Source organism: Prionailurus viverrinus, chromosome D3 (assembly GCF_022837055.1).
Source record: "Prionailurus viverrinus isolate Anna chromosome D3, UM_Priviv_1.0, whole genome shotgun sequence".
Classification (NCBI taxonomy): Eukaryota; Metazoa; Chordata; class Mammalia; order Carnivora; family Felidae; genus Prionailurus; species Prionailurus viverrinus.
Window position 1 is genome coordinate 17,582,426 of NC_062572.1, and position 12,132 is coordinate 17,594,557.

At 53.5% G+C, this 12,132-nt stretch overlaps 1 protein-coding gene across 4 annotated transcripts in view; it reads left to right on the forward strand.

Moving 5' to 3' along the window:
* Positions 1 to 12,132, forward strand: part of WSCD2 (WSC domain containing 2) — a 115,616-nt gene that overhangs the window by 71,550 nt on the left and 31,934 nt on the right. For all 4 annotated transcript variants that reach the window (XM_047828258.1, XM_047828260.1, XM_047828261.1 and 1 more), the window contains exons 3-4: positions 959 to 1,073; positions 5,291 to 5,475. In XM_047828258.1, coding sequence (XP_047684214.1) covers positions 959 to 1,073; positions 5,291 to 5,475 — 300 coding nt within the window. The remainder of the gene's footprint in view (positions 1 to 958; positions 1,074 to 5,290; positions 5,476 to 12,132) is intronic.

Sequence of the window (12,132 nt, forward strand, 5' to 3'; positions counted from 1 at the left end):
ACTGTTTACCATGAAGTACAGAAACCCAGTTACTACTTTAAGAAAACGTGGCGTATAGTTTCTATTTGTTTAAATTTTTTGTTAATGTTTATTCATTTTTGAGAGACAGAGAGCGAGCAGGGGAGGGGCGGAAAGAGGAGGAGACACAGAATCTGAAACAGGCTCCGGGCTCCGAGCTGTCAGCACAGAGCCCGACGCAGGGCTCGGACCCACGCGTTGTGAGACCGTGACCTGAGCCGAAGTCGGACGCTTTACCGACCGAGCCGCCCGGGCGCCCCTGTTGTGTATGGTTTCTTACTGGTGGTTTTACATCATGTAAAGTCTTTTCTTTGGATGAAAGCACTCACGTTGGCCCGCGTGTTGGCAAACTATGAAGTACGGCACGACACAGCGAATGGCCGGTTTCTCGTTCCTCATCATACCTTTGTGCCTATCGTGTGTCAGACGCTGCGGTAGAAACATTTACGCAGATCCTTCCATTTTGGCCTCACTGGGTTAGTATTCTCTGACCCGGTGCCTTTGAGATATCCCAGTCCATGTGTCCAGGGAAAAACAGACATTTTAAGGCAGCTTGTAGAAACGACAGCATGCTCTCAGCCATGTCAAGCTCTTCAGAGCCGTCTCACTGTGGGTCTCATCTGCGTGGCGCTTAGGGAATGACCTTGGCTTGGCTTCCCGCGTGCTTTGTTGTCACCAGTAGGGCCCAGGGGCTTGGTCTTAACCCTGGCTACCCAGAAGAGTCCCTTCCTCCTCTGTGGCCTGCGCTGCCCTTATGAATCAGGGTCAGCCAGCACACATGACTTTCAGTCTCTCGTTTCTGCTTTTCTGCTCAGAGGGAGCGGCTGGTACCAAAAGGTCAAGAAAGCCACATAACCAGAGGGACGCTGGTTGCCCCTGGTTTGCGAAACCCTTTCTGCTTGGTCCCCAGCCAGACCTGACTTTTCTCCTCTCCCCAAAGCCAAGTACATCGGCTGTTACCTGGATGACACCCAGAGCCGGGCCCTGCGAGGCGTGTCCTTTTTCGACTACAAAAAGATGACCATCTTCCGTTGCCAGGACAACTGTGCAGAACGGTAGGGCTCCGACGTCCCAGGCTCCATTCATTTCAGACCCCTTCCTTCCGTGGTGTTCTTTCCTTTCCCGTGGAAGGGCACAGTGGAGGATGAGCCCGTGGCCCCGTGGAAAGAGTGATACGAGGGTGTGTGTATGTGCACGTGCACGTGTGAGTGTATATGTGCATGCACGCGTGCAGATGAGCAGGACTGTTCGGGAGGTGGTTTGTGGAAGTTTGTGATCGTGGAGTCATGGGACGCTGTGGCCTGGGTGGGAGTTTGTACGTACAGCGTGCAGAGTCAGCGGGTCATGTTTGTAAGCTTAGTGCACACACGGAATGGTCTTTAAACACTAGCGGCTGTGTGTGCAGGAGGCTTTGTGAATGTGTGTGCGAGGGTCCGGACTTGAGCTTGTGTGTGGGAAAAGCCCAGAGGTGTGAATCTGAGTGGGAGGCTTGTAAGATGCCCACGGGAAGGGTGAGGTGGGAGCCTGGGGGTCAGGGGTGCGTAATCCCTTGTTCTTCCCCCAGGGAGAAACACAGCGTTTCCCAATTGAAGAAGAAAATGATGTTCTCGGGGAGAACACGCACTGGGGGAGGGAGCTGACTTTCCAAGGGTGGACGAGGCCCCAAAAGACTGGCAGGTGGCGATGGGACCTTCAGTCCAGGCCCGGGCCCCAGCATTGCCGCCTTGGACCTGGAATAGCTTTTTTTTTTTAAAAAATTTTTTTTAACATTTATTTATTTTTGAGGCAGAGAGAGAGCATGAACAGGGGAGGGTCAGAGAGAGAGGGAGACACAGAATCCAAAGCAGGCTCTCGGCTCTGAGCTGTCAGCACAGAGCCCGACGCAGGGCTTGGACCCACGGACCGCGAGATCATGACCTGAGCTGAAGTCGGACGCTTAACCGACTGAGCCACCCAGGCGCCCCGGACCCGGAATAGCTTTGAAGAGGCTGCTGCCATGCTCACTTTCAGACTCTAGCCGGCTGGCCCTGAGGTCACCAACTCTGGAGGACCTCAGCTACATGGCTGTCGTGGAAATGAGCAAGTGGGTGGCCGAGGGACTCCTCCCTGTGTCCTTCATGAGGAAACACTGTCCCCTTTATAATCATCTGCCTGAGCCCAGGGCTGTCTCCAGCTTGGGAAGGTCTCTGAGCCCTTGATGGTACGATTCATTAATTTATTTGTCAGACCGTGGGGAGACCCAGGTGAATTCCACAGCGTCCATGGCCCCATGGAGTCACAGCCTTGATGGGGAGACAGACATGTGAACAGAGAAGGGCAGTAGGGCGGGGTGAGGGTTCAGATGGAATGAATCGCAGACGAGAAATGCAGAAGAGGGCCCCCAGCCCGCCTGGGGTGTCAGGAAGGAGTCCCAGGAGGTGACAGCCAAGCATCAAAGGACGAGTCAGATGAACTCACTTAATCCCCTTCAGTTCAGCAAATGTTTATCCCTGCCACGTGTGTGTGAGGTGCTGGAGGTGCAGAGATGAGTCTGCCATAGCCCTGCCCTCGGTGGGGGGCTCCCCAGCTAGTTGGGAAGACAGAGGCATGAGCAGGCTTGGGCAGTAGAAAACCAACAGCTTACACGTGGTGGGCATTTCCCTGTGCCAGGCACTGTTCTCGGCCCTTGGCAGATATTAACTCTCATCCACCACGAGACCCCGAGAGGCAGGAATGTTGTGATCCACATTGCACGGATCGAGGACACCAGTGTATGGAGACCTCAAGCGTGATGCGTGCTGGGCTGAGGGTGCCATTTAAAGTACAGGGGGCCCGTGAAGGTTGAGGGAATGGAGGGCTCAGGAAGAGTTACAGAGGTGAGGTCTTAAGCCAGGTTTTGAAGGATGAATAGGAGTTTTCTAGGTAGTCGTAGGAGGACAGAAATAACAGCACACTCAAAGATCAGAACTCCTGAAACATCCTAAATAGCCAGCATCCTTGCATAGGCAGTGGGGAGGGGGTGCACAGAAGGTCCAAGGGGAGTTGTCTAGAGGGGAAGCGGCAAGACTGGCCGAAGCCTGCTGACACAGAGCCTTGAATGCCACCCGAAGCATCCGGCTTGGCCACAGGCAAGGGGGGAACCGCTGGGAGGCGTTCATCAGGAGAGTGGTGTCCGTTCATTCGGCAAATACTTACTTAACATTTACCCGATGCCAGGCATTGAGAATGAGGCAGTAGGTAGCAGGGCGGGGGAGGGGAGGGGCAGGGAGGGTGGATCTAGGGCAGGGTCCTCAGCCCGGAGTGACCACAAACATCACCCAGAGTCTTGCAAAACCAGATTGCCCGTTCTCACTTTCTGATTCAGCGGGCTTGGGGTACAGCCCCGAGAATTTGCATTTTTCATGAGTTCCAAGACTGTCCAGGCTCTGCGGGTCCTGGGACCATGGTTAGAGCATCGCTGCGTTGATTTTCACACTCCGCTGCACGTTAGGGTCACAGTGCCAATTAAATTAGACTGTCTCGAAATGGGAGCCAGGTGTGGCATTTAAAAAATGCTCCCTGGGTGATCCTAATGGCCGTCCATGTTAAAGAACCCCAGATAGGAGGGTCGGTAGGCTGAGCCAAGCCATCTGGAAGCTTATTTGCCTGCGGTGGAGGCCCCGGGGGGCGGGGGCTGGTTTAGAGAGTGGAGAGGTATGATCTGTTTTAATTCTGGAAAGATCCTCCCGGCAAGGGCAACAGGAGGTTTGTCGGGATCAGTAGTCTGGGGCGCTCCCAGGGACACCCCAGTGGCCTGAAGGATGGCAAGGCTCACTCTGTTTCCCTTCCCAAATTAGTTATCCGTTGCTGGGCAACCAATGATCCCCAAATGTAGTGTCTTAAACCAACAAACGTTTATGTTTATCATCCCACACCATTTTTGGGTGTCAGGAAATAATGGCCCGGGAGTGGGATTAGCCAGATGATTCTGCCTCAGTGTCCCCATGGGCTTGCTCTCAAGGGACTGCGGAGACCTGCGGCCTCTGAGGGCTTGGACAGGGCTGGAGAATCCCTTCCCGAGACAGGCACGCACCTGGCTGGTGGCCTGAGGCCTCGGGTCCTCACCACACGGACGTGTCCTTGGGGCCCGCTTGTGCGTCCTGACGTGGCAGGTGTCTCCTGTCCAAGGGAGGGGCGAGGAGGAAGCTCCCACCGGCTCTGGAGTTATAACACCCACTGGAAGTGGTTTTTTTTTCTTTTCCCTTGGAAATCGTTCCTTCTGTTAGTGGGTCCAGTTACATGAGAGGGGTCCAGGGTAGCCCAGAGCACAGGCTTCAGAGAGACGGGAAGACTAAGACGGGTGGAAGCAGGCTGGCCGAGCCCCAGGATTTCGGTGGGGTTCAGGCACCGAGACACCCGTTTGGTTTAAGCTGCTCTCCCTGTACCCGGCCAGGCGGGTGTGTGGAGCAGGCAAGGGCAGGTGCCACCCGGAGTCACTGAGGCGTGTGGGGGCACGAGTCGGGGCGGGTCTGTCTCTCCAGCTGCCCTCAGGTGTCCAGAGTCACGACCTGAGCTGACCGTTCCCCTCCGGCCAGCCTTATGTGGCCAGCATTCTGCAGGCTGCTGCCGGAGGAGCCTTCCTGGTTCCACCTCCGAGGCGAGAGGCGCTGATGAGGGCTTGTCCTAATCCTCTCCCTTCGCCCCTACCTGCTACAGCCAAGACAGGCCGTGGCGTCTCATCTGTTTACAGAACGAGTGTCCACAGAGTCCTTTTTAGGAAACGATCCCAAGGCCAAGGGGAAAATAAGTCAAAAACCTTGCCGTGCCTGGAGTTTTGTTTTGTTTAGTTTTAGGAAAAGGAATTTTTTTCCTTGGCTGGATATGTGACCTTGGTTTTGCCATCTTCCAAGGGGATACGAGAGTCCCTGCCTCCTCCCTTCCTTCCAGCTTTTCTCAAGGGACATGGAGGCATCATTTTGGGGGATGTTTCCTGCAATAAAGGGGCTGGACTCTGGAGCACGGCTCTAGGCAGGGAGGAGCAAGGGAGTGGGTTGGGACAGAAGGCCCCGGGGCTTGGGTGTGTGTGTGTGTGTGCGCGCGCGCGCGTGTGTGTGTGAAGTGTGCCACGTGTGGAAGTGTATAAGGTGGGTTTCAGTAGGACACGGTGTGGCTATGGGGGGGGGGGGTTGTCCCTGGGGGTCCTTGTCCCCAGAGCCCTCCAGTTGCCCCAGGTCTCCACTTTGCTGGGTGAGCCTCCCTGTCCCCGGGGTCTGCATGGTGGTAGCTGCCCTGGACTGACAGCAGCCTTCCCCAGGGGTTACCTGTATGCCGGGCTGGAGTTCGGTGCGGAGTGCTACTGCGGCCACAAGATCCAGGCGACGAACGTGAGCGAGGCCGAGTGCGACATGGAGTGCAAGGGCGAGCGCGGCAGCGTGTGCGGCGGCGCCAACCGCCTGTCCGTCTTCCGGCTGCAGCTGGCCCAGGAGTCTGCGCGCAGGTGTACGTGAGTTGGCCCCGCCCCTCCCCGCAAGGCCGCCCGCTCCCTGCCCTGCGCCTGCTGGGGCTCCCCAGCACTCCCCGCAGCCCTGCGCCCGCCCCACCTTCCACCGCGGCCCTTGCCGAAGAACGCTTTGATCCGTGGAATTCGGATGTTTCCACGAGCTGTGTCCCCCTCCCTCCCACCCAGAGCGGCCTCCTGTCTTCCCGCCTCCTCCCCTGTCTTCCTCCTTGACAGAGTGAGCTGGAGCCTGAGCTCGGCCTGCCTTCCTGATTTTCTGAAAGCGTATTGTCTCTAATGGTGATGCAGACAGAGATAATGACAAAAGCAGACACTTGGTCCTTTTCTCGGTGCCTTATGTGGAGTAGCACATCCTCACGGTGACCCTGGACACGGGCGCTATTATTCTCTAACTCCCAGTTTACAGTAAAGGAAACTGAGGGTCAGTGTCACATAAGCAGCAGAGGACTTAAACCAGTTACAGGGCCCACGTCTTTCATGCTCTGCTTCGGTCTTATTGGACGTGCTCTTCAGTTTCCACACGGAGGGAGGGAGGGGAGTGAGCATGGACCCTCTTCCGCAGACATTGTCCCTCGGTCCCCCTTCTGGAACAGGTAATGTCTGTCTAGCAGGAATCTGCTCTGTGCCAGGCACTGGCCCAAGCCCACGACAGGCCCAATTTCATTGCTCTTCCTTACAGCCTCCGTAAGTGGTTACCAGTGTTAATCATTCCCATTTTGCACCGAGGAAACTGAGGCTTATCGAGTTTAAGTAAACCTGCCCAAGGCCACACAGTGTATTTAAAGGTGATCCGCAAGCCTGTGAAGATTGCTGATGACCTTGACAGGAGATGGAGGGCTGGATTTCTCCCGATTACCCTTCCGATGCAGTCCCTGAGGCAGGGACAGGAACCCGCAGCCACACCTCTGACCCCTGGGCCAGCGTTTCACATTTGAATGTGCCCGTGAACCCTATGGAGATGTTGTTACAGAGCACGTTCGGGTTCGGCCGGTCAGGGTGAGAGTTTGCATTTCTGAGGAGCTCCCAGGTGACGCTAGGCTGCTGGGCTAGGGGCCACACTTTGAATAATAAGGCCTCAGACCTCAGCAGAGGTGACGCTGCCTGCCCAGGACACAGGTGGGTTTGGCGGAACGTAGAGACAGGCTTTTCCCATGGTAATGCCATTGTTGATAAAAATTCGTGGTGGGTCTGCTTGGCCATGTGTTCCGTTTCCCAAATCCGGTGTGTTCGAAGCCCCACTCGGGCTTTTGCCGCTCAGTAGGGTGGCGCGTGTTGCCAGTTTGCAGAGGTGCGGGTTGCTGCCAGGGGAAGCACCGTCTGCCTCCCCACGGGGGCCTCAGTTCACCCCCGGGGCTGGAGTCCTGGCTGGCCGAGATAGCGTATGAAACCCAGGCGGGAGAATGGCCACACAGCGAGTCCCTCGTTTGGCCGCTAGCGTAACGAGGTTGTTTTTTTTTTTTTTTTTTTTATAATTTTTTTTTAACATCTTTTATTTATTTTTGAGACAGAAAGAGACAGAGCATGAACAGGGGAGGGGCAGAGAGAGAGGGAGACACAGAATCTGAAACAGGCTCCAGGCTCTGAGCTGTCAGCACAGAGCCCGACGCGGGGCTTGAACTCACGGACCGTGAGATCATGACCTGAGCTGAAGTCGGACGCTTAACCGACCAAGCCACCCAGGCGCCCCACGAGGTTTTAATTTGATGGCGAAACTACCGTCCTCACACTGATCCCCTTATGCCAATATTTATGTTATTTTTATGGTGACCTTGACTATGTGAAGAGATGGCCCTAAAATCATGGGCATTTAGTGAGAAGGCTGCTGCCGCTACAACATCCTGGTGGATGACGATGGGCTGCATAACAAGAATAAGGCCATGTAGATCGTTAGATATCAGCCAGACCTGCTTTTGGTTAATGTTCAGATTGACTGGATAACCTGGACGTATCCCCCCCCCCCCCCGTCTCTCTCTCTTCATGCACGCGTGCGCGCACCCACACACACTATTGTGATCACCTGATGTGAAGCACACTGTCACAGGCCATCGAAGATGTTCGGTCCGTTGAAGTATACAAGCCTCGACACACAAAGACAGTAGATTCTGTACAAGGGGGTGTGTCTTGCCCTTGTAGCAGTGGGGGGGCTGTGTGGGTGCTGCAGAGTAGCCCCTGAGGCTGGCGGGGATGTTCCTGCATGCCTCCGCTTGCCCACCTCGGCAGCAGAAAAGTTACCCAGGATGGTGTTTTGTTCCCTCTGAGAAAGGAGTCTTTTATATTTATGTCCAAGAGGGGAACGTAGTCATGTCTGCTGAGGGTGGAGTCTAGGCTTCTCCAAGTCCACCGCAGTTGTCCCGAATCATCACTGTACAAGATTGGAAGCTTGGGCACCTTCAGCTGGAGATTCCAGAAGAAAATTGAAGCCTTATTAACCTCAAGGCTGCTATGGCTGAGATAAGAACGGAAGTGGCTTGGATAAGGAGATGGATGGTTGACGATGTGCCAAATCGAGACTCCTGTTGGGCGCCCAGTTGATACCATGGTGTCTGGAGAGAACATGGAGACCATTCATTGAACCAAAACACTTGATGAGCATCCACGGGGATTAGGCATGGAGAGGATGAGTGGAGAATAAAGCACAGTCTCCACGGTTGGGGAGCTCATGGTCTAGTGGAGAAACAGATCCGGCACCAATGGGGTCTGTTCAAGCATGGGGGTGTATATATGGGGGAATGGCAGGGGCTCTGTCTTCAGGAGCCGAGGGAGCGACATTTGGGTGGGATCCCATTTTAAGGAGACTTCTGGATGAGAGGGAGAGCCATATATTCCAGCCATGAACAAAAAGTCCAGGGTCAGCAAAGGTCATGTGTTGAGTGCCCTATTGGAAACACCTTCTTATATGCTGATGTCCCATTTTACAGCTTTAGAAACTGAAACTCTGCACAGAAGAAGGCTGTTTGATTAGGGCCTTGAAAGATGCATGGGATTTTTTCCTGGTGTGGAAGAGGAGGATATCCAGACTGAAGTTGCCAAGGGGTGGGAGGGAAGTCTAGGCAAAGGGAATGGGGTGTGCAAAAGCCTAAAGGTAGCTTTAGGAAATGATGGGAAGGCATGATTTTTCCAAGGCCGCAGTGCTTCTTAGGGACGGAGTTTGGGCTGGAACCCAGCTCCCTGACCGCTAGTTTGGGTGCTCACTCACTACAGTGCTGTAGACACCTTGACCTCTTATAAGGGATTCTGGACCTCATCTCCTCTCTTTTGGGAGAACTCCTTGGATCTAGCTTACCTCCTCCTTTCCCTGACCTCTGATCTCTCCTTCTGCCCCATTTGCAGACTCGAAGCAAAACAGAATTGCCAGTGTCCTTGTGACTGGGTCAGAACCCAGTGGCACCTTTGGCTTCCCATTCCTGGACACGATTTATACACAAGTAAATCAGAAAGGGAGGCCTTCCGAGGTACTGGCACACGATAGCAGCGAGTATTATAGCAGGCAGGGAAATGAGTAAACACACCAGGAAACAGGTATGGTGGAAACCGGATTCCGTTTGTAGAGTCATTAGTTGATATCAACAATGTATCTTAACTGCGTCTCCCTGAGCAGTGGCACAGAATTCTTAATGATTAGAAAGATCCAAAGGAGGCTTCTTGTCTCCCAAGCACCACTGGTGGGGCATACACCTTGCATAGGGAGGCAGCCTACGTGTTTCCGAGGTGATGGAATGCTCTTACAGTAAGTAGTGAGAGCATTAAAAGGTTAGCAGAGCAAATGTCTGCAGGCACCCTGCTATTCTTCCTTGACACAGACTCTCAGGCACGTGGACTCTTTGCCCTTGTTACAAAAGAACCGAGAAATGGACTTCCTTCTTGGTTGGATTACATTTTTCACAGCAGTTTGCTAAATGTGTCAGCAAGTGTAGCTCTCCTCCCAGGGGCAGAGACCTGCCAGCGATTTGAGAACGTTACGGCTTTACAGGATGTTGCAAGAAATTTCATTTGCTTGAAAGATTCTTGCAAGATGTGTGTTAGAAGATTCCTTAGAACTACATTGAATGTGTTAGATACACGTTGGGCCCATTGGGTGGCTGTCCATGGTGCTGACCGTCCTTTCGTGCAGCCTAAAGCCCCCAAAACTGCAGGCAGGCCAGATTCTCCCAGGATTCAGCACCTTTTCGTCTTGCTTGCTTGCTTGTTTGTTTGTTTTCTGTCTTGGTGGAAGTATTATGAAGCTTACAGTACCATGGAAAAAATAGATCCTTGACTTATGGCTCACACTTTACACAGTGTATTTTGTGTACTGTTAGTCTTGGCAGTTTTTTTTTGTCTTTGAAAGTTAGAAGGGGAATTTCGTGCAGTACTTGTGTTGTGCTCACTGATCCTCCATTCTGGTGGCTTCTGCCAAGGGGAGCCTCAGATGTTCGTGGCAGGTCACACTGGATGGATGGACCATGCCTAGCTCCTCCTTTGCCAGTTCTGGAGGTCTCTCCTTCACTTTAATAGGTGCCCGGGACCCCTGAATTTTATAATTTATATGAATCTTCATGAGTTCTGCTGTGTAGGGTCGAGGAGATGACAGCTAGAAAAATTTCCTCCTTCTGCATCCTGAGGGGGGGAGAATTGGTTTGCTCTTCGCCCCTAAGCAGAGTCCACAAAGGCTAGGGGGGCAGCGTAGGTTTTGAAATCAGGCAGACATCGCTTCCATCCCAGCTTTCTCACTTACTTGCCGTGTTGACTCTGGCCACGTTGTTTCCTCTCTGAGCCTCAAGCGCCTCATCTGTAAAATGGGAACAGTTCCAACCTTTAAAGATTGCTGTGACCACCAAGTGAGATAAAATCGAGAAAGCACATAGCACAAGGTTGTTGAGCCGTTGTGATGCCCCTTTCTTCCTAGAATGAAAACTCCTTAGTGTGCTCCACGTAGCACCCAATTCAAGCCGTTTGAATTTGCAACAGCCCTCAGGAGCCTTTGGTGCTGCCTAAAAATAGCTGGTTTGAATTCTTCTCGGACAGTTAGGCTCTTTGTGTAATTCAATCTCTCTCTGATTATAGGTGGCCGTTAGCAGCTCCCAGCTCACTGCCTTTCCTCCTCGCTGGCATCTTTAATGCAGTAGAGCCTGGCCTAATTACCCAGGGGGTGGTGGCCTCTTTCAAACCAAGGGGAACTCTTCCACGCCTGCCTTTAAGCTGATGCCTGGTGACATTTACCTCATTTTTGTGAAGCCTCGGAACAAAGAGATGATAGGACTTCAGAGATACTTGCAGCTGGTTCCAGGCTGTTCTTCATCTGCCCCCAGCAAAGAGAGTTGATGAACAGTTGCTCTGCTCACCTCTTGCTAGTAAAAGCCTCAAGCTGCCGAGGTCATGCACCATCCCAGCTGGCCTGGCAATGAAGAGCTGACATTACAGAATGTGGGGCATGGGCTTTTGTGACGCTGGGGCCCCTGCTGCGGGCCCGGAGAGGGTTTGTGGGAAATTCAGGTGGCTGGTATGGGGTCTCTGGAGCCCCCGACCGTGTTAGGATTGGGCAGGCTTCCCACAGAACGGCAGAGGGGTGGGAAACCAAAATGGGGTGTCGGATAGGATTGGGGTCACATCCCAACTCTGCTCCCCGCTGGCTGTGTGACCTGGAAAAGCAGTTGAATCTCGTTACATCTCCGAGGCCTCCACCTGCAAAACAGGATAATAGTATGGTCCACCTCACAGGCTGCTGCAAGGATTAATTGAGATACAGTGTGTACAAGATGTAGCACAGCTGATGTGATTACCATCGTGAGTGTGTAGTAACATTGGCCATGAGGAAGACATGACCCAGGGCTGCTGCTGTTGTCCAGGGGGACCATTCTCAGAGAGTCTGGGCTGTGAAGAACAGTGGCCCTGAACTCCACGTGGGGTTTCCCTGGGGGATTACAAGTGCTCCGAGATCCAAAGATATTTTAAGTTGGGTTCCCCCAGAGGCAAGGATGGGAACCTTGGTTTGCTTGGGAAGTGACCCCAGGATGCATCTCTGGGAGGGATGGAGGAGTGAGACAAGGAAGGGAAAGAGCCGAAACAAGGTCCGCTACAGAGCAGGGCACGCTGAAGACAGCCGAAGTTAATCCCACTGGGGAGCTCGGGGAGACGGTGGTGAACGTGCTTCAGAGGTATCCCCCTGGAGGGGCAGGAAGCTGCAGCGTTTACCCTCCCGCACACCCCCGTCACTGGCTGAGGGTGGCCCCTGGGGACATGGCCCAGCCTGTCTTCACCAGCCCTAAGGCAGAGTCCTGGGTATATGTTGTGGGTCGCTATCCATCTGTATCAGGACAGGGAGCGCCAGGGGCCCTGACACGGGCATTGAGAGCGTCTGCTCTGTAAAGTCTAGCCACCCTTCACACATCATGGACAAGCGGAGGAGAAAGGAGCAGGGAGGGCTACTGAGTCCTGGTTAGGTCTTAGGCACGTTAAATGCCATCACATGGGACCTCCACTCTCACCGTGCAGCGCAGATGTGATCCCTATTTACAGATGAGGAAACCGAGGCTTAGGAGGTGAAGACACCTGCCCAAAAGGACACTCAGCTTAGTAAGTACCTGACCCAGGTCTGTCTGAATTTATTTATGTAGTTAGTTATTTAGTTAGTTAGTTTTGAGAGAGAGAGAGAGAGAGTG